The following is a 22927-nucleotide window of genomic DNA, read 5'->3' on the forward strand; positions in this document are numbered from 1 at the left end:
AGCTGTGTGTGCTTTCAGATGCCTGAAGGCTTCTGCTGAAGTCTTGTATTTGATTAAGTGAGAAATTACCTCTTTCTCAAAAAGTATGTTACCTCGAAGGGAACCGTTTCCAACAATGACTATCGTTGCTCTTTACCAAGTAATTTGTTATGCTTATAATTATTTTGAGTACTCACCAACAATGCCTTTGACCTACCTTGGTTTTGGGTAATTGCCTTGGATTCCTTCAAACATAATGACCAGCTCACGGAAGGTAGGTCGATCATCTGGATCTTTTGCCCAACATTTCTCCATTATTTGAAAGCTGAAAGTAAAATGTAACATGTTATTAGAAGATGTATACGCCACGCGATATGCGCGACGCGCACAGCATTCCCTGATAATGGGTGCGTTCGTTTAGCTTCCCTGGGTCGACCCCGATGTGGCGTATTTTTTTTTCCAGGACGAACGTGGGCACACAATTACCCCACGTTCGTCCTCGAATCTGGAAAAAAACTCAAACACCTCATCACGTGAGCCTTCATGTGGTGACGTCGGTGCCAGCCCCAAGAGCCCCGCTTGTGGATTGGGTCACTTGGGGCTGACCCGAGGTGCACCGACGTCACTACGGGAAGGCTCACGTGATGATGTGTCTGGGTTTTTTTCCAGGTTCGAGGACGAACGTGGGGTAATTGTGTGCCCACGTTCGTCCTGGAAAAAAACAAAATACGCCACATCGGGGTCGACCCAGGGAAGCTAAACGAACGCACCCATTGAGTTGTTTACCCGAGGGCGGCGGAGGGCTTTACCATTTCATAGCTGGAGGGGTGTTGTGTTGAATGAAACCATTTAACAATTGTAATTTTTGCATTAATTTTACTTTTGACCAACAAAAGAAAAGACAATGAAATAATTATTACATAAACCAAAATAGAACACATTAAAGAATCATTGCACAAGGAAGACCCCGAAAAGCCACAAACTTAGACATATTGTTTCAAATGGTGTCCGTATAGACCATGTGAATTTTGTTTACAATAACTGTGACCTTGTCCTTTGGCTAGTCTGGCAGGCAAAATACTGCATTGGTCATATGGGAAAGTTGATATTTTGTGTCATAATTTCCACATAAATCCAAGAGTTATGAAAGTAAAAGCTGGTTTTGGAGATGTGCCCCCTTTCATCAAATGAAAAGTTGATTTTATGTTTTATTATATTAGGATGTGTACAATTCGTGCCTTCATACAGTCCAGACTCTGTGGCTCTTTTGTAAGCATGTGACGTCATGGGTCACAGCGTATGTAGGGTAAACAGTGGGGGCGTTTGTTTAGCTGCCCTGGGTCGACCCCGGTCTGCCCGGCACGTTCGAATAGCTTTGACGGGGCTCAGTGCCCTAACTGCTTGTGGAGTGGGTCACTTTGGGGTGACCTAAGGTGCATACCGTCACCACGAGAGGGCGAGTGTGATCGTTCGTTTAGCTCTTGTCAGGGATCACCCGAGTGAGCACTGAGGGGTCGACCCAGGGAAGCTTACCGAACGCAACCAGTATGAATAACAAGTGTGCTTTGCTAGACTTACAGCAGGTTGTCACAGTTGACTGGACGTTTTGGGTGCCTGGCAGCAGAGACACTGAACCGTACCTGGTTGTTGTCCATGCCATGGTAAGGGGCTCTCTTACCTATGGGTTGAGCATGTACATTGATAGCAGATAAAAACATTGTTCCTTATATCATATTTCAATAAGGATCAGCCTAATGACTTATATATGCAGGAATGGCTCCGTCAAGGAATGTTTTATCCAGTACCAAGTTGGTGACAGGTCTTTTTCTTCAACTGCGACAAGCATCTGGAACTCTCTACCTCTTGTTCTTAGATTTTGTCTTTATACAACAACATTCAAATCTCTTCTGAGAACTTTTCTTATCTCACATGTTTGGAATGACGATTTGGTTGAGGGTTTTACTGCGCCTTGAACACCCAGCAAGGTGGATGTAAGCGCATTTGAAGTTGTTAACAAATAGTTTTATGTTCCGAATACTATAGCTTCCATTTCGATTTGCAGGGGAGGGTTAATGGAAACTTTGGAACTCAGTAAGGCTCTCAAAAGTTGAAGATTTCGATAAAGCTTCTAAAAATAACAGGCGGATCCAGTTTGTCATAACGTTAGATCTGGGTTGGTATCTATAAATGTATGTACAGTTTTGTCCACGACGTATATGAGTGAAAATTTGGTTCAGCTGAAATACAAACAACTGTATATAACTCAATGAAGTAATCAACCGGTTTCATCACAAGAGCAAATAAAATTAACATATAGCAAATTAACATATACATAAAAGCATCAACAATGTTCAACACGCATGTCTCTAACGACAACTCAAAACGAAATTAATGTGACTAAAAAAAAACAAAAAACTCTTATAGTGACTAATACTAAACTTGAACCCACGTGTCTGATTTGACAGTAACTGTATTCGAGTATCGAATTTGAATGTTTTTACTGCGCACAGGGAATTTTTTTTTCACTTTTTACTTATAATCTGTAAAGAAGTAAATTGAATTGAATTGAATTGAATTGAACTGAATTGAATTGTGCTGTATTTATAGCCCAACATCGCTAAGGTAAATTACGGAAAGCATTTGTTTTGCTGCACTAACAAATTGCCACTGTCGTAATGCTTATCAATGGATAATTTTTCTACTTCTCAATCGAATAAAAAAGGGAATCCATAACATGAATAAGGAGATTTTGTGAGCAATGGGGGACTTTCTGGGACGATAGAGGGCAGCAGACTGACCGGGTAAATCCATTGTTCTCAGAATTATGCGCATGTTCAGAACTACGTAAACAATGGAAATTTACCCGGTATGTCTGCTGCCACCTAGCGTTGGAAAGTCTCCTATTTGATGGCAATTATAATGAGCAGAACAAAAATTGCTTTTGGGAAACACTTCGGACGAATGTACGTGCCACGCAACACAAAAACTGTCAGCCAACTGGGCCTAATTTCACAGCGCTGCTAAGCACACAAATTTGCTAAGCATGAAATTTCTTCCTTGATTAAACAGGATTACCAACCAAATTTCCATTTGTTGCATATTGCTTGTTACTGGTATTTAGCTGTTGCTGGCTTATCCTGAACATCACGTGGAAATGTTGATGGTAATCTTGTTTTTATCAAAAAACAAATTCCATGCTTAGCAAATTTGTGTGCTTAGCAGCTCTATGAAATTGGGTCCTGATTGGTATTTTGTTGATTTCATTGAGGTCGCTGTTTGAGACTGTGATTTCAAATTCATAGGGTTTATTCACCAGAAGTTATTATTGGGACGAAAACAGGAATAACAAAATATTGACATAAAGCGAAAACAAGCAAGAGAATAATGTTTACCCAGCGTTGCTATTTCAAAAAGGAGAATGCCGAATGACCACACGTCTGATTTGGTGCTGAACATGTCATCCATGATGGCTTCCGGTGCGTACCAGCGTATCGGTGCTCTCTATTGAGTAATACAGGGAACCATCGTAACAATCATAAAACGTACCTAGTCATAACAAGTGGTATTTTAAAGGAACATTTCGAGGCCTCAAAATCTAATTCTGAGGTCTCGAAATCAAGTTCGTGGAAAATTATGTGTTTCTCAAAAACTACGTTACTTAAGATGGAGCCATTTCTCACAATGTTTTATACTGTCAACAGCTCCCAATTACTCGTCGACAAGTAAGAATTTATGCTCAAAATTATTTTGAGTAATTACCAATAGTGTAAACTGCTTTTTTTTTATATTTTTTTTTTTTTAATTATGTGGACATTGTGTTGTGTGTCCTACATTGTTCCATTCTTACGAGAATCATAAAATAAAAACACTAGAGCAACGTTACAACACAAATTTGTTTTGCGGTCCCTGTGTGGACATCCCTTGGTTCTATACACTGAATAAGAACACTTTTCCTCAACACTATGATGAAAGCCCTGTATGACGCAAGTTAGTCCACATAGTGTTTCGAAACCTTGCCATCTATGTGGAACATCTTTTGTTCTCAGGCATACACCTCGTATGTCATGCTTACCCAAACCTTGACAAGTAACGTCACATGTAATTGCAAACAATGCAACCATTCATGTTATGGATTAATTTTAATCAACAGTCAAATATATGGTCACAGAATCTGCTAGCACTAATGCAGTCCAGAGCTTGAGTTCGGTACTCCTAACTCAAGCTCTGATGCTTCTGTTCAGCAGAGTGGGGGTTCGAATCCCGGTCGTGACACTTGTGTCCCTGAGAAAGACACTTAACTTCAATTGCTACTCTCCACCCAGGGGTAAATGGGTACCTGTGAGGGCAGAGATGGTTCTTGTAATTGGTTTAGCCGAGTAGCGCATATTGTCACACAGGCTGTATACTCCACAGGGAGCTGAGGTGGTTTAAGGAATGATTTAAGACCTAGTGACCAGGGGTAATAATGTTGGAAGCGCTTTGAGAAGCCCTCTGGCGTGAAAAGCGCTGTATAGAAATTGGCTATTGATACTTATTGATATGCATTTTCTCTAACATGCCAACCTGCGGGGTTTGTTAACCAACAGTGGAAAGGCCAACCGAGCACACAGTTAACTTTACGTGATTCTCCTTATACCTACGACTTACATCGGGTGCTTTAGGATAGTAGGCCAAGCCGAAGATATCCCGAGCGAAGCCGAAGTCGGCCACTTTGCAGACTTCGTGCTCGCTGATGAGGATGTTACGAGCTGCGAGGTCACGGTGGACGATCTAAAAGGACAGATTATAAAAAAGGGTTAAGAATGATTTATTCCCCAAACATAGATATAGAAGGTATCGTTTTGACTTAAATAGTAATAATTACGATAAAGACCTGTAATGAACACAGTACCCCCCAAAAAAAATAAAAAAAAAATAAAAAAATAAATATATATATATATATATATATTGTGGTTTATTTTTGATATCTGATATAAAAAGTCGCATCCCCTTAAGGTGATCCCCTGTCTGCCGCTTCCCAGGTTGTATCGTTACCCGGGTGTGATTCCTGGCTACACGGCAGTTTGCGGTTGAATGGCTTCCGACAGGCACCCCCGAACAAAGATATTGACAAAATTGGGAGACCACCAGCATAGGGCTAGATAGCTCAGTTGGTAGAGCGCCGGCACGTTAAACCGGAGGTCGTTGGTTCAAATCCCGCTCTAGTCAATTTGTCTTTGTTCAATCCCAAATCTTTTAAAAATGTACCCAGTCAGTTTCCCTTGTGGTTTATTATTTGATATATTTATATATATATATATATATATTAAAAAAAAAAAAATAACAAAAAACGGGGGAAAAAAATGAACACAACAAAACTAGTCCTTGACTAGTCCTTGGAAAATTACTTCTTTCTCGAAAACTGCGTCACTTCAGAAGGAGCGTTTCTCGCATTGTTTCATACTGTCAACCTCTCCCCATTACCTAGTGAGGTTTTATGCTGATAATTATTTGGAGTAATTACCAACAGTGTCCACTGCCTTTAAAGCAATACAACAGTGATGTATCAACAGACAAACTATTTACCGCACTAGACTGTCAATATAGTGCTGTACGAAACAGTTATCGATAGGAAGTGTCAAGTATCAGTAAACACACATTAACTTACTTTCATGCTGGCTACATATGCCATCCCACGTGCGATATGCAGACCAAACTTAGCGACGTAGTGCTGCACAAACTCTCGCCCGGTCAGATGGGATGGTCGACCCCGGAGGTATTGCAGGAGGTTTCCACCTGAGAGGTACTCGGTTATGATGAAAATAGGATCTGTACAATGACATTTAATGCAATTAATGATGGGTAACAACATGGATATAACTAAAGGATTTTGTGTACTTGTTGTTCACATGTTTACACTAAACTTGCTTAGTTTGAGGATAGTGGTAGTAGAAAGCTTCCCTTAAAAATGTTACCTGCTGAGGGAAGTAGTATTTGAGAAATGAGTACTAAAACAAGTCATAAGAACGATGTATGTCCCACTCTCAGGGAGGCGGAAATTATTTAAAATTATGTAAAAATGTAATAACCAGTTAGACTAACTTACCATCTCGAATACAACAGCCAATAAGCTGCACCACGTGAGGGTTGGGTTTGAGGATTGTATGAATGGCCAACTCCTTCAAGAATTCATCCTTAGCATCATTACCAACATCATCTAGAAGGAAAAAGAGCAACTGAGATAGTAGGATGGAACAGTGTAACAAGTAGGGTGTACAAATTAAAACCATGTGTGTTTTCACATGATATTGATACCGAAGATAGAATAAAACTCCTGGTTTATCATCATTTTGTTTTATTTATACCATACATAATAAAATTGTCATTTTAGTTTATTAAAGCCAGTGGACACTATTGGTAAATGTCAAAGACTAGTTTTCACAGCTGGTGTATCTGAACATATGCATAAAATAACAAACCTGTTAAAATTTGAGCTCAATTGGTCGTCGAAGATGCGAGATATTAATGGAAACAAAAACACCCTTGTCACGCGAAGTTGTGTGCTTTCTGATGCTTGATTTCGAGACCTCAAATTCTAAACTTGAGGTCTCAAAATCAAATTCGTGGAAAATTACTTCTTTCTCGAAAACTACGTCACTTCAGAGGGAGCCGTTTCTCACATTGTTTTATACCATCAACCTCTCCGCCAGTTATGTTATAGCGCCCTCATGCGTCCAGTTATATTGTAAACATTGGCTACGCCATCTTCTTTCACCGTGTACGTTTTTTCGTCACATTAAAGTTGTTCCTCTCGTTATAAGTCTAGTGTTTGGCCGTTTGTAATCATTTGAGAGTCCCCACATATTACTATATTGGCGTGGTGGCAGCGTCGGAAACATTTCCACGCAATTTCAAGCTCATAACAGGACTGGTCGTCACAGGAAACCGTCGAGTTTGAGTACCATTTCCGGACTCCCGATCGTTTGCATCCTTCACAAGCAGGTGAGCGGCTAACCAGCTGATACTACAGCTGTGCATAACACTGACTTTGATTTGTCCCGTAGCGAGAGTGACTACTACACCCTCCAAACATGGCCACCACACATCGTGCGCCAAAACAGTGGTCCCTAAGTAAGAATGAGACAGTAAACTCCTTCGAAAACTGGAAGCACAACCTGCAATATACTCTCTCGCTTGACCCAAACTTTGCCCCCTTTCTCATTGACAACTTCACATGGGACAAAAAGACTAAGGCATCTCCCCTCCGTGGATTTATTGATGATGATGACCAGGTCCCAGCTGCCAAACGCCGGACCGCTCAACAAAAGATGTCCATGCTCGAGCTCATGTTAGGCCAAATAGCTAACTACTGCCCAGTCATCTCCAGAAGCACTATAGTTAAGAATTCCACATCCATCACAAACATTTGGCAAGCGATCCGACTACATTTCGGATTCCAGTCCACTGGGGGACACATACTAGACTTTGCATCCATACATCTCAATGCTGATGAACGTCCGGAAGACCTTTACCAACGCTTAACGGCCTTTGTCGAGGATAATCTCCTTCGTCGGGACAGTCGCATATCCCACCATGGCCAAGTTATCAATGAAGATGAAGAGCTATCTCCTTCACTTGAAAACTACATCGTGCTTACATGGCTTCGACTTATCCATAGTGGCCTCCCCCGCCTCGTCAAGCAACGCTATGGCACCGAGCTACGCTCCCGCACCCTAGCTTCAATTAAGCCAGAAATATCACAAGCCCTGGAGTCATTGTTGGAAGAGCTACACACCTCCGACAGTACACGGTCCATGCGCACCTCAACATCCAAACCACAGTGGCCTCGCCAGACGACGCCCTCAACGACACCTCATAGCCAAACTCCATTTCGCCCCAAGCCTGCCAGAGCCACGAAAACTTGTCCCCTCTGCAAACAAGTGGGACGCAATGACTATCGCCATTTCCTCAGTGAATGCCCCCACTTACCTGACCCAGACCGCAAGTACATCGCAAGAGCACGCCAAGTCGCTAATATTCTCGATGAGTCAGATGACGAACCCACAGAGCTGGCTTGCGCCCTGGTTGACAAGCGTATTGACAACCAGCTTTCTTCAGAGTCATCGACAACACTACGTGTTCAGGTCCGACAATCCCCATACATCGACACGTTCCATGACCACCACACAGTCCGTGTTACCATTGATAGTGGGGCAACAGGTAACATGATTCGTGAGAACACAGCGAAGAGACTAAATTCCAAAATACGCAAAAGCTCACAGTCTGCCCATCAGGCCGATGGATGCTCACCCCTGGTAGTCATCGGGGAAACCGACTTCACGCTGACGCGAGATGGGAGCGAATTTCGCTTTGAGGGATTAGTCGTCGAAAACCTTGACGTTGAAATTCTCGCAGGGACCCCCTTCATGGAGACAAATGACATTGCAATCCGCCCTGCAAAACGTCAGGTCATACTCGGCGATGGCACTACATACACATATGGATCTACCAAGGAACCCAAAGGTCGCCACACAGTACGACGAGCCGACGTCTTACGTGCCCCATCCCACACCACGACCGTGTGGCCGGGAGAATTCATCGAACTGGAGCTCCCTCCCAACAGCCTCAATGACACAATGTTGGCATTGGAACCGCGCACTTACACCCATGCCAGAGACACCAGTCATGCCAACCTTTGGCCTCCACCTGCCCTTATCCAAAGTGTGGCAGGGCGAGTTCGCATCCCAAATCTCACAGACGAGCCCCTGGTCCTCAAGCGCAAGGAACAATTCTGCCAGGTTAGTCCAGTGTTCCTACCCCTGTCAGACAATCTTCACGCGGACAGTCATGAACAGGACACGACGGGTGCCCCAAAAACTCCATGCCCCTCAGCACGCCACATAACGCACTCTGCCTCAATCACACTTGATCCCAACAACATGTTGAATTCAGACATGCAGTCCAGATTTCGCGGCCTACATGAAGAATACGATGAGGTTTTCGACCCAACATTTCCTGGCTACAACGGTGCGGCAGGCCCCTTTGAAGCCGTTGTTAACATGGGCCCAGTTCAACCCCCCCAACGCAAAGGCCGCCTGCCACAGTATGCCCAAGACAAGCTTCGCGAACTGCAACACAAATTTGACGAGCTTGAGAAGCAGGGAGTCTTTGCCCGCCCAGAAGACATGGGAGTCAATGTTGAATATCTCAATCCCTCATTCCTTATCAAAAAGCCAAATGGGGGCTTCCGACTTGTTACCGCGTTTGCCGATGTCGGCAGATACAGCAAGCCTCAGCCCTCCCTCATGCCGGATGTAGATTCCACCTTGCGCAAAATCGCACAGTGGAAATACCTCATCGCCACCGACCTCACCAGTGCGTTTTACCAGATTCCGTTATCTCGCCAGTCGATGAAATACTGTGGTGTCGCAACACCATTCCGTGGTGTTCGTGTATATACCAGATCTGCGATGGGTATGCCTGGCTCCGAGACAGCCTTGGAAGAGCTCATGTGCCGCATCCTCGGGGACCACCTCGAAAAAGGTATAGTTGCAAAGCTTGCTGACGACCTCTACTGCGGCGGCAACACCCTCGACGAGCTACTCAACAACTGGAGATCAGTTCTACATGCCATGTACAAAAGCCGCTTACGCCTTTCTGCATCAAAGACAGTAGTCTGCCCAAAGAGCACTACAATTTTGGGCTGGATCTGGTCCAATGGCACAATCCAAGCCAGTCCTCATCGGATAGCTACCCTCTCAACTTGCACCATACCCGACAAAGTTGGCGGATTGAGGTCATTCATCGGCGCCTTCAAAGTGTTGTCACGAGTAGTTCCAGAATGCTCCAGCCTAATGTCTCCATTGGACGATGCCGCAGCCGGACGACAAACTAAAGACAAACTTACCTGGTCAGATGATTTACGAGCTGCATTCCGCAAAGCCCAAAGTGCATTGACCTCTGCCAAAACAATCGCTCTCCCACGCCCAGACGATCAGCTATGGATTGTGACTGATGGCTCAGTCAAAAAGCACAGCATCGGCTCAACACTCTACATCACTCGCAATGACAAACCTCTCCTGGCCGGCTTCTTCAGCGCCAAATTGCGAGGTCGCCAGCCTACGTGGTTACCATGTGAGGTTGAAGCTCTCTCCATCTCCGCATCGACCAAACACTTCAGCCCCCTCATCATTCAGTCGAAACACCACGCATGCATACTCACGGACAGCAAACCATGTGTGCAAGCGTTTGAAAAGCTATGCCGTGGCGAATTTTCAGCGAGCCCCCGTGTTTCAACATTCCTCTCCACAGTCAGCCGATATCAAGCGTCAGTCCGACACCTCGCCGGATCAGCCAACATTCCTTCTGATTTTGCCAGCCGCAATGCTCCCACCTGCCACGACTCCACCTGCCAGATTTGCGCCTTTGTGAAGCATGAGGAAGATTCTGTGGTCCTTCGCATATCTGCCGAGGACGTGATCTCTGGTAACACTAAACTCCCCTTCACCAGTAGGGCAGCGTGGGCAGAAGTCCAGTCCGAATGCGCAGACCTACGACGCACCCATGCCCACCTCGTCCAGGGAACCCGCCCCTCTAAGAAACTTACCAACATCAAAGACGTTAAGCGCTATCTCCACGTCGCCTCTGTAGCCAAGGACGGCTTGTTGATAGTCCGCCGTGACCAACCCCTGTCTCCAACACGTGAGTGCATCATCGTCCCTCGTCAAGTACTAAATGGGCTCCTCACGGCACTTCACATTCAGTTAAGCCATCCTACTCGCCACCAACTTCACACTGTCACAAACCGGTACTTCTATGCCCTTGACATGGACAAAGCCATTGAACAGGTGACCACCAGCTGTCATCACTGTGCATCCCTACGCACCACACCGCATACTGTGATTGAACAATCCACGGGAGATCCCCCAGAGACAATCGGTGTCTCGTTTTCCGCCGACGTCATCAAACGCAACCGCCAACTTATCCTCGTCGTGCGCGAAAATACTACTTCGTTTACTGCATCATGTCATGTGGACAGCGAACGTCACGATACGCTCCGTGATGCACTGATTCGCCTTTGCATTGAGCTTCGGCCATTTGACGGCCCTCCTGCAGTAATTCGCACCGACCCAGCTCCCGGGTTCACACGCCTTGTCCGCGATGACTTCCTCAAACAACACCACATGAGCATTGAAGTTGGCCGGATCAAAAACCCCAATAAGAATCCAGTCGCAGAGAAGGCAGTTCGTGAATTGGAGGAAGAACTTCTACGTCTGGACCCAATGGGAGGAACCACTACACCATTGGCCCTCTCTCTCGCCACCGCTAACCTGAATTCCCGCATCCGCACTCGTGGGCTCTCTGCCCGTGAAATGTGGCATCAACGCGATCAATTCACAAATCAACAAATCCCGTTCTCCGACCTGCAGATGATCCAGTCACAACACCAGCTTCGCACAACAAACCACCCCTACAGCGAACGGTCTAAAGCTCCCCTGAGACCCGCTGCGCCAACGCCACAGCTTGAGGTTGGTGACCTTGTGTACCTGTACTCTGACCGTGACAAAACCCGAGCAAGAGACCGATACCTCGTCTCATCCGTCGAAGGTGCATGGTGCAACATTCGCAAGTTCCGGGGCTCCCAACTAAGATCTGCATCGTACCGAGTCAAGAAATCCGAATGCTACAGGGTTCCATCACACTGGGAACACACCAGCATGCACAGAATGCCTCCCCCACCGGATGACACTGCGCATGAAGATGATGACATCTATCTGCAACCAGCACCACGACCCCCAGATCCACCACACATCCCCACGGAACTATCCACACCTGCTGATGATTCCTCCGACATTGTCCCAATCACCGAGGAGTTCACACCTCACAGCGCTATGGGTTCAAGCGAGACACCCACTCCCGTCACTGATGAAGAGCCACCCACACCAGCCCAGCCCTGTTCCACTGTACCTACTCATAGGCGCTCCAGTCGTCAGCGCAGCCTACCAAAACACCTGAAAGACTTTGTTCTGGACTATTAGTTCCCGAACCTCACTTCGTTATAGTGTTTTTGCTTTTGTTTTACGGGGCAGAATAATCCCCATGCTTTTAGGCTCGAGGGTAGTCCACCCCTATGACAGCCTCAGTTTTTTGCTCTTCATTTTTTTCCCTCGTTCTTTGACAGCTGATCACTAACTCATTGTACGCGAGACAGCGTTTTTGAACAATGACTGTAACTTGTTTGCTTCCCACAGGTCACATTGCCTTTTTTTCTGCATGTACAGTACATGTAGATGCTCGGCCTTGTACTTATGCATTGTTTTTCCATAGAATAGAAGAAAAAGAAGTAGTCGCGCCAGTTATGTTATAGCGCCCTCATGCGTCCAGTTATATTGTAAACATTGGCTACGCCATCTTCTTTCACCGTGTACGTTTTGTCGTCACATTAAAGTTGTTCCTCTCGTTATAAGTCTAGTGTTTGGCCGTTTGTAATCATTTGAGAGTCCCCACATATTACTATATTGGCGCTCCCCATTACTTATTACCAAGTTAGGTTTTAAGATGATAATTTGTTTGAGTAATTACCAAAAGTGTCCGGTGCCTTTAAGCTTTGTTGTTGTTGAAAGTTGTTTTATACTCGTACCTGCTCTGTTTGTCTATCTGTTTGTAACTTTTAATTTGTTTAAATGCCCTCCTCTTGCCAATTCTTTCAATTGTTAATTTATTTTATTTGTTATGTCTCATTGATGTTATAATTACAAACCTAAATGGATTGCCCCTTTGGACCGTGACTTGGTTCACTTTTGGGCAATCCCTAGGCTTCTGTTTGCTTGTTTTGTTTTCATCCTTTTTCTGTCTGTAAGTGTTTTCCTAGTGTTTTTAAATCCCCCAGTTTCCTCATTAATGATTTGTGTTTTTGAAGTTATAGCCTGATCGAATACATAAATACATGTATCTTGTCTCCGTATGGAAACATGCTGATAACTACAAGACTCGGCTTATCAGACCGACCTCCATCAGTTCTTTTTCTTTGAGTGTATAATTTTCTTTTGAAACTAAAAGAATGAGTTTCATGAAATGAACAACTTAAATGTTGCTTTGTTGAATCGTAACTTAGTAAAAATTACTGAGAGATAGAGAAACACAGACCTAAGTTACATATTTTCATGTTTCGATTTTTAAAGAAAAGTGGAAGTTTTCGAAAAAAGGTACGTTTTGGTAATGCAAAAACTGTGCTCGTAGAGCTACCTCGAGTTTTGGATTGATACAAAATAAGAATCATTAAAACATTTCCACAAAGTGTAGAATTTGTCTGTGAAAATGTTAAAAATGAATGATTTTGGTGACAAAAGAGTAAATTTTTCGTACAAAATACAAACAACTGCAAATCCAATAAAGACAAAAATGTTTCCTATTTTGTTCCTACTACTCTTTTTTGTTTTTGCTACATGCAATCGGTAATGCTTTGTTTTCAACAGTAGGGACATAATTTTGTATCGATTTGGAAAATGTAATTGTTTTTGCAGAAAGCAGAGCCTTTGTGGCATGCTGTCAGTTCGAACACCAACGTTGTTTCGGTGAAATGAAGAAATATGGGATGACAAAAAAATCTAAATTACAAATTGATTCTCAAGAACTGACCTTTCATGACCTTTACCGCCACATCCAAGTCGCATATACAACCTTGAAACATTGTTGCCTTGCCCTTGTACACCTTTCCAAACTGCCCCTCCCCAAGGGGCGTGGTCATATCCACATCCAGGAAATTTCGCTTAAACTCCCACGACTTATTCCACTGGTTCACGTAGACATCAGAGTCACGATTTGGCTATAAAAAATGAATAACGTAGGTGCGTATAGGATTTGATGCATTGCATGGTGAGTTGGTTTGCGTCAAAAAGGGTCAACAGCCGATTTCACGAAATGTGCTATCTCGAGCTATACTAAAAATAACTCGTCCTAACTTAGGATGAGTTAAATGGGTTCAACTCATTTTGATACGAAACTTTAAGCTCGTCCCAGGTCTTAAGATTAATCCTAAGTTAGGAAGAGTTTTGTCAAATCGACGCTTGTGTACTTTTTGTAACACAAAACACATTGTCCATTAAACTCACACAGTTTAAAGACAATGATAGTAGAAAGCTTTCCTTAAAATATTAACTGCTGAGGTGCTGTCGTTTTTCAGAAGTGAGTAAAATAATGTCACGATTTTTGTCTAAGTTTGTAAAAGGTTTTTACCAGTTATGGTATTTTCTCGTAACTGGTTATAGTAGTTTTTACATGATAACATATTTTTTCGAAACTTCTTTTTATGACTTGAAATGCTGTTTTGGCCTCCCTAACTCTTTCCTTCCAAATCAATATTGTTTATTTCTGGGTTGTCCTTACTTATGGATAGTCGCGGCATCACACACTTACAACGTAAAGGATGACACGTGACGCGTGTTTAACAAACACGCATCTGGAACTCTCAACCACGTATCTTCGATCTTGTCTTTGTACCGCAAAATTAAAGTCTCTTCTTAAAACTTATCTTATGTCACAGGTTTTCAAGGATTAATTTTGTTGTGTCTGTTTTTCTTTGTGTTATGTTGTTGTTTTGTTTTTTTTTTTTTTTGGGTTTCACTGCGCCTTGAACACCCAGCAGGGTGGATATGTGCGCATTACAAGTTTTATTATTAATATTAACACCGCAGTGAGAGTTCAAGATCGGTGAAGGGTATACACAGACTGAGTCCCTGTCTTTAGTCGCAATGATAAAAGACAGGTCCCTGCTCCTCAAATCCTGTGATTGCATTGGATACAATGATATAATTGGATGAACATGCAGTTACATGAGTTTTCCATTATATCTTCAACAGACTGATGTCACGTCCGCAATATAATTTGATTGCGTATCTCTGTGAAACCTCCTTGCTCTATGGTGAAACGAATGTAGGTCAAAGGTGATTACACACGCCGGTTTGGAGGCAGGTCTGTGGCGTTATTCACCAGCCTCGAAATGTGACGTCAGATGTTCAGGCTAGGTATATATAGGCCCTTTTTGGAAATGGCTAAGGCTGGCTTGGCCCCGCGGTTGTTTTGACGAGGGAAAGGAGCCTGAAGCTGAATCCAAAGCCAAAGCTGTGGTTTCGAAAAAGGCCATTATATCATTATTCTTACCTTTCTACTCATGTTCAGAGTCAACTGGGCTGAGAGAGACTTACGCCGATATTCCATTTGGGGTTCAACAGTCAGTGTATTAGATTCAATCCTCTCCAATTCCTGTTACAGAATGCAAATTATATGCTAATATTACGCATCCACTGGATTTGTGCCAATATTTGAAAGTGCGATTTTTAAGGAGGAGGTTCAAAAGTAAGTTTACTGGAAATCTTTGTATGTGCTGTAAGTAAACAAAAATATCCCATCAAAAAACCTCACATAAGGGCGTGGTGGGTTCGAGTCCCGGTCTTGACACTTGCGATCAATTGTTCAATTAACAATTGCTCCCTTTTCCATCGATGGTGCATTAAAGGGAAGGTACACGTTCGGTAATTACTCAAAACAGTATTAACTTAAAATCTGACTTGGTAACGAGCATTGGAGAGCTGCTGATAGTATAAAACACTGAGAAACGGCCCCTCTGAAGCAGCATAGATTTGGGAAAGAAGTAATTTCTCACTACAATAATAAAAGACTTCCAGCTAGAAGTCTGGAAGCAGACGCCAAAATTCGCCGCTAACCCGTGAAATAGGCTTGCCGTAAGCACAGAATTCCCTGCTTCTGTAAGCGCCGATTCTGTGCTTACGGTAAGCAGAGCCATGACATTGGGCCCAGATGCTTGCAGTGTAAGCACTTTATGCAATCCACCATTATGTATATTATACATAATATAAACTGACAGAGCTGTAGAAGTTTGAGATTGATCGGCCATCTGGGTTATAAAACCGATTACACTTGCATGACATCAATGCCAACAAATAAAATTAATAAAACGCTCACAGAGCGATAAACTCCAAACATGCCATTTATTTCTCATAAAATATGACAATTCAGACAGAAGTATTAGGGATGTTTTAACTCTATAATTAAATTTACACAGAAAAACCCAAATAGCTTGCATGGTTTAGGATGTTAAATTACATTTAAATGACAAACCGTGTCCGAAACAATAACTCTAAGAATAGTTCAACTTCATAAACTTGTTTTTTTCTCAAAATATTATTATTATTTCCCAAGAGTGTGAAAACGGTTACAATATTACTTACCCTTTTCATTTGTGTTTGATACTCCTCTTCCTCTCTGGACACTTCGTACATGAGTGATAGGTAGTTCTGCATGACAGCGTCGATGAAATCCTAAACCAAGTCAAATGGTAGAAGAAAAAAGAGTTAGGACTCGTCTTATCTCCAGTTAGGACGAGTAACTCTTCCTAACTTAGGATTAATCTTAAGGTCTGCATGCTACAGTGCAGGGTTGGGACTCGTCCTTAGTCCTAAGATTAGTCTTAAGTTAGGAAGAGTTTTGTGAAATCGACGGCTGGACACTATTGGTAATTGTCAAAGACCAGTCTTCCCACTTTTAGTGTATCTCAAAATATGCATAAAATAATAAACCTGTGAAAATTTGTGCTCGATTGGTCGTCGGAGTTGCGAGATAACCATGACATAAAAAACACCCTTGTCACACGAAATTGTGTGCTTGCAGATTTCGAGACCTCAAATTCTAAATCTGAGGTTTCGAAATCAAATTCGTGGAAAATTACTTGTTCTCGAAAACTACATTACTTCAGATGGAGACGTTTCTCACATTGTTTTATACTATCAACCTCTTCCCATTACTCGTTACCAAGAAAGGTTTTATGCTAATAATTATTTTGAGTAATTACCAATAGTGTCCACTCCCTTTAATTAAGGATGCTTGAAGACGCTTTCATAAAAGTTACGTACATTCGATTGCCCTGATCGGAAGCAAACACATCTTCGATTACCGATTTCCCCATTAAAGTTCATTGTAATTATAATCAAGTGTATTAATCTGGTTTTTACCCATACACCGATGTGTGTTAGCACTGTAAACTCAGTACTTTCCCGAGTCCTGTGAAAAATGTCACAGGCATGTTACTCGGGTGGGATTCGAACCCACGACCCTTGCAATTCTAGAGCAGTGTCTTACCAACTAGGCTACCGAGATTGCCCGTTAGCTAGAGGCAGTTCGAATCCTATTTTTTTGCAGCGGATACCGCAACGAACTAATATATGTAAAATTTGCATCGGGGATAAAGAATATTAGTTTTTGATTTGTATAATAAAGTGATTATCATTAAGAACTAAGTAAATAATTTATTACAATGAGCTGAATTATTTAACTTACGGGATTGCTTGGGTCCAGCGTTTTTGCAGTTGGTTCAATGTCCTCAGCTCGTAGGTGGACGGGAGTTTTAATGTCAGAGACCGACTGTGGTCAAAAAGTAAATAACACAATCATCAAACAGAATGCAGTGATCTCCTAACACTGAACAAAAGTCACACAAGACTGCAATTGTACCACAACATGGGAAATCCAACTACAGTGGCCCAAACACAATATTGTACCGTGTTTTGCATTATATAAAACAAATAATGATTGCATTAGTTGTTTCGTCCTTCGGATGGGACAAACAAGCCTTGGTCCCGTACGTTGAATAACGCATGTAAACGAACCCAGTGCACATCAAACAAATAATGGGTTCGCCCCGGTGTTTCTGGCTGTGGCTGCTAAATGTGCCATATCACCTTGTAAACCCTTATAAAATGCTAAATTTGATTTCATAATTCATAACTTCAATAAAATCTTTCTGTAAAAAAATGTGTCTACTAAGTGCCGTGAGTACATTGTTGGTACATACGTGTGCTATAAGACTTCGAAATGTTATTATTACCCGTTTGTTCATTCCCTTGACTGCCTCCTCAACGGCTTCTTTCAGCACGACATGGTCCACTTTCGATGGTGACTAGATTACCAAGAAAAAAACCCAAAACAAAACACAAACATTTTCAAGACAGACAAAGCTCGCCTTGAATCTTTTGGTCATTTAAAACTCAATTACCATGAGAAGAACAATGTAATTTAAAGAAGATTTTGAAACTTTGCATAAGTTATACTCAAAGTTTGCAGTAACAGTCTACCCGCAAGCCACTACATTTCTGTCCTTTTATCTGCAAATTATGCATCGTTTTTCGTGCGTGACCTCTGTGTGATTTTTCAAAAGGGCTTCTGGAATTCTGTCATATTCGGCCTTTTCTGAAAAGTCTCAACCCAAATAATGTACCAGTAAATTGAAACGAAGAGCATGTTTGTCGTTATGTACGAAAAAATCGGTGCAGCTCAAATTTTAAAAAGAGAAAATTTTACGTAAAAAATGGATTCAAAAAGAGAGAAAACAAGACACAAAAACACGGCAAATTCTTCACAATATGAATGTCGGCAATAGTCCCCATTGATAGGTTATTTCATATTCTTCCCGGAAATTTCAAAAGCGAGACCGGATCGTAGTTAGTCCAGTCAGGATACAGCGATTTCCACCGGTAGTCCAGAATCAACGTTACGAAAAAAAAAACCCATTAAACAGGATGGTTTCCCTGCACGGTGATTGGCTGTTTTTCGTGGGTATGGTTCCCCGACCGCAAGGCCAGCGTAAGTCAATAACAAAAGAGCCCGTCTACTATGAGCTGAATGAGGGTCACATAATTTCTGTCAATTATTTTCAGATAAGGCCGAAAAAGACTGAATTTCAGAAGCCCTTTGGACTAATTATACATTCAAACCGAGGTCACGCATGAAAAAACACACAAAATGGTGCAGGTAAAACCAGGCAATTATCCTTATTAACGCATGGGCTGCGGGTAGACTGTATCAAGTAATGATAATCTCTAAATGAGTAGAGGTGGTTCTGAAAAGAACCGGTGGTATTAATATTAAAGTTTTTGGGTAAGCCTTTTAAAATCCGGGCGTATCCTGGCTGTTGGTTTCTTTTGTTCGTGTAAGTATTTCGTATGCGGGACAAAATATATTAAAGGCAGTGGACACTATTGGTAATTACTCAAAATAATTATTCGCATAAAACCTTTCTTGGTGACAAGTAATGGGGGAGAGGTTGGTGGTATAAAACATTGTGAGAAACATTTCCCTCTGACGTGCCATAGTTTTGGAGAAAGAAGTAATTTTCCACGAATTTGATTTCGAGACCTCAAGTTTAGAACTTGAGGTCTCGAAATCAACCATCTAAACGCACACAACTTCGTGTGACAAGGGTGCTTTCTTCTTTCATTATTATCTTGCAACTTTGATGACCGATTGAGCTCAAATTTTCACAGGTTTGTTATTTTATGCATATGTTGAGATACACCAACTGTGAAGGCTAGTCTTTGACAATTACCAATAGTGTCCACTGCCTTTAAATGCAAGTTACCTAAACTCACTAGGAAATCATCTTCTACTGCCATTTTCAAGAAAAACATCAAAACCTGCTTTTTCAGTCAGCCTCGTCGTTAATCCATTGTTATTTTGTTTTTCTTGTTTCTTTGCATTGTTCTTGTTTAAAGGCAGTGGACACTATTTGTGATTACTCAAAATAATTATTATCATAAAACCTTACTTGATTACGAGTAATGGGGAGAGGTTGATAGTATAAAACATTGTGAAAAACGGCTCCCTCTGAAGTAATATAGTTTTCGAGAAAGAAGTAATTTTCCACGAATTTGATTTCGAGACCTCAGATTTAGAATTTGAGGTCTTGATATCAAGCATCTGAAAGCACACAACTTCGTGTGACAAGGGTGTTTTTTCATTACTATCTCGCAAGTTCGACGACCGATTGAGTTCAAATTTTTACAGGATTGTTATGTTATGCATATGTTGAGATACACCAATTGTGAAGAGTAGTCTCTGATAATTACCAATAGTGTCCACTGTCTTTAATTGTTCAGCGCTTTGTTCTTTGTTAAAGGCGCTTTATAAATACCTATAATATTGTTATTATTATTATGCAAAATATTAAAACACTGGGGAATTGTGTAACAAGTTTAATTAGTTGTAACCTACTATTCCGATGCTGGATCTTGCTGGTCGTGGTGGAGGCTGAGGCTGTAAATGATAACAAGATCAGTATTTTATTTCAGTCTGTAAGATTACTGGTTAGAACGTTCATACAGTGGCGTGGTCGAGCGGTTAAGAGCACCGAATTCAAACTCTGGTGTTTCTGATCAGCAGAGTGCGGGTTCGAATCCCCAGCAAGACACTTAACCATTGCTTCGTCCTTCGGATGGGACGTAAAGCCGTTGGTCCCATGTGTTGTGCAACGCATGTGCAAGAACCTAGTGCACTTATCGAAAAGAGAAGGGGTTCGCCCCGGTGTTCCTGGCTGTGGCTGCTGTATGCGCCGTAGCACCGTGTTAACCCTTATAAGGTGCTAATTAATGTGGTCTCAGAATTCATTACTGCAATAACCTTAATCTTATCTCAAAGTTTGTATACACTCGGCGCCTCGAGTACCTTGTTTAGTAGATACGTGTGCTATATAAGACTAATATATTCTTCTTATTATTAGTATACTCTATTTTTTGTTGTTGAATTTTCCCCTTTAAGATGAAGTCGTATTTGAAAAACTATAACTGATTTTGTAAAAAACCTGCCGATTTCGGTTATTGGTATTGTTTTCTCCTGAAACTGTGCATGCTTGTTTACTATTTTGGGTTTATTCCCGAGTGACCACGGTCTCGAATTAAAACAGGCGTAATTTTTGATCACACAAACAGTAGCGATTACATAATCACATTGAATAACAAGCAGCGGACATGGTCGCCATAAGGTCGAGTCAAAATTTGGGCTCTTAAAAGTTCATCAGCAGATAGGGTTCTGTAAAAAAACTACACAAAACACAACACTTGGGAGAATATGTTAGTGAACTGTTATGCTCTACTTTTAAAATATCATTCATAAATACCTCAGACAGTTTCGCTATTCATATTGGTGGAGAGCGCGTCACGTGGGGCTGTTTAAACGGTTGATAATGACCAGCTGGAGCTCTGTTAATAACCGGTTGTTTTCGGATACTACGCGCTAGTCTTGGTGCAAGACGTTTCTCGTTACGGGCGATGCGGGCGCTGTCGGTGAGTTGGCTACGTCGGTGAGTTGGCTCGTAGGAAAACGAGAATTGTCTTGCACCAAAACTACGTGCACGAACTGATCCGAAAACTGTCGTATCAGTTATAACAATGCAACACACGGACATACAGAGCTCAAGCACGTCGGAAAACGGATAAGTTTTACACAGTTTCTTACCTTATTACGCCGTTATACGAAAAATGCATTAATGAATGGGAATAAAAGAGTGACTCGTTCTTGCAGGCTCGTTGCCGTGTGATAAAAGCCCTCGCCTTCGGCTCGGGCCTTTATCTAATGATCCGAAGTCAACGTGTCATCAGTAAAAGAAAGAAAGTATAGACGTGAACAACAACCCCAAAACATAATAAAACGGTCATGACAGGGTCAACTGTAGACTCCTCTTTGGGTAATTCCCCTGGCCAAATTTGTTCTAAAGTCTATTTAAAGGCAGTGGACACTATTGTCAAAGACCAGTCTTCTCACTTAGTGTATCTAAACATATGCACAAACTAACAAACCTGTGAAAATTTGAGCTCAGTGGGTCGTCGAAGTTGCGAGAAAATAATGAAAGAAATACACCCGTGTCACACGAAGTTGTGTGCGTTTAGAAGGTTGATTTCGAGACCTCAAGTTCTAAATCTGAGGTCTCGAAATCAAAATCGTGGACAATTATTTCTTTCTCGAAAACTATGGCACTTGAGAGGGAGCCGTTTTTCACAATGTTTTATACCATCAAACTCTCCCCATTACTCGTCACCAAGTAAGGTTTTATGCTAATAATTATTTTGAGTAATTACCAATAGTGTCCACTGCCTTTAAAAAGAATGAATATATTGACAAAATAGTGACACCGCCAACATAGGGCTAGATAGCTCAGTTGGTAGAGCGCCGGCACGTTATTTATTTATTTCTTATTTACCCTGGGGAAACCTCTCAGTGAAACACTGTTTTTCAGAGGTACCCAGCAACTACATACACATTTTTCTTTTTTTTGTATTAATATAAAAATATGCTTATAAAAACATTAATAGATCGTTAATCCGGGGGTCGTTGGTTCGAATCCTACTCTATCTAGTCAATTATGTGTTCAACCCGATAAATCATTAAAACATTTACCCAGTCAGTTTCCATTGTGGTTTACAATAAAAAGAATATCAAAACATAATAACAACATTTAAAAGGCGCTATTCCACAGGATCAAAGCGAACAAGCAAGAACTGAACATGGGAAAAGGTAAAACTTTATGGCTTCACGAATTGCAGTTATATAGAGGGCAATGTGGAGGTGTTCCGAATCATTGGCTTAGCCACACTAAACGTTTTTTTGACCCGGAACTTTGTTTTTGCTCGGGGAACATTCAAGCGATTGATGTTATAAGTGTGGACCGACAAACAAGTGGAGGAGTGTAATGTACCAGAAAGGAAATGTACCAAGAAGGTGAAGTGTTGTTGTTTAAACCATTTCACAATTATTGCACAAAATTATGATTTTACGGTCAAAATAACATGATGATGTTTGGTTCTTTAAGAAAATCGATTAAATTGACTTACGTTCGGTTTGTCTATTTCAATATGAAGCGAAGGCACTCGGGGCTTCGCACTCGGTTTGGGACGGGCTGACACCTGATAATGCAAATAAAGAAATAAACAACAAAACAACAAAACAAAGATTATTAATAAGAGAATAATAAGAATAGACTAGAAACAAAATTAATATTCAACTTGCGAGTACAACCGTGTGTAAATCTTATTTAAGTAGGTGTTGACTCTGAAAACAGCTGGTTTGGTCTTGACGTTTCGAATGGTATATTCTGCTCGTCTTCAGGAGAATGATATTATTAAAGATG

The 22927-nt window shown here is 41.9% G+C and overlaps 1 protein-coding gene across 4 annotated transcripts in view; it reads right to left on the reverse strand.

The window, feature by feature from the left end:
- LOC117299081 (serine/threonine-protein kinase STE20-like) overlaps window positions 1-22927 on the reverse strand; it is a 42611-nt gene that overhangs the window by 1777 nt on the left and 17907 nt on the right. For all 4 annotated transcript variants that reach the window (XM_033782500.1, XM_033782499.1, XM_033782497.1 and 1 more), the window contains 13 exons: window positions 22632-22703; window positions 20020-20061; window positions 17858-17929; window positions 17311-17394; window positions 16206-16295; window positions 15118-15219; window positions 13597-13783; window positions 6065-6175; window positions 5627-5787; window positions 4627-4749; window positions 3372-3480; window positions 1558-1657; window positions 197-304 (listed from right to left, as the gene is read on the reverse strand). In XM_033782500.1, the coding sequence (XP_033638391.1) occupies window positions 197-304; window positions 1558-1657; window positions 3372-3480; window positions 4627-4749; window positions 5627-5787; window positions 6065-6175; window positions 13597-13783; window positions 15118-15219; window positions 16206-16295; window positions 17311-17394; window positions 17858-17929; window positions 20020-20061; window positions 22632-22703 (1361 nt within the window). The remainder of the gene's footprint in view (window positions 1-196; window positions 305-1557; window positions 1658-3371; window positions 3481-4626; window positions 4750-5626; window positions 5788-6064; window positions 6176-13596; window positions 13784-15117; window positions 15220-16205; window positions 16296-17310; window positions 17395-17857; window positions 17930-20019; window positions 20062-22631; window positions 22704-22927) is intronic.

The sequence above is a fragment of the Asterias rubens genome, chromosome 14, assembly GCF_902459465.1.
Source record: "Asterias rubens chromosome 14, eAstRub1.3, whole genome shotgun sequence".
Taxonomy (NCBI): Eukaryota; Metazoa; Echinodermata; class Asteroidea; order Forcipulatida; family Asteriidae; genus Asterias; species Asterias rubens.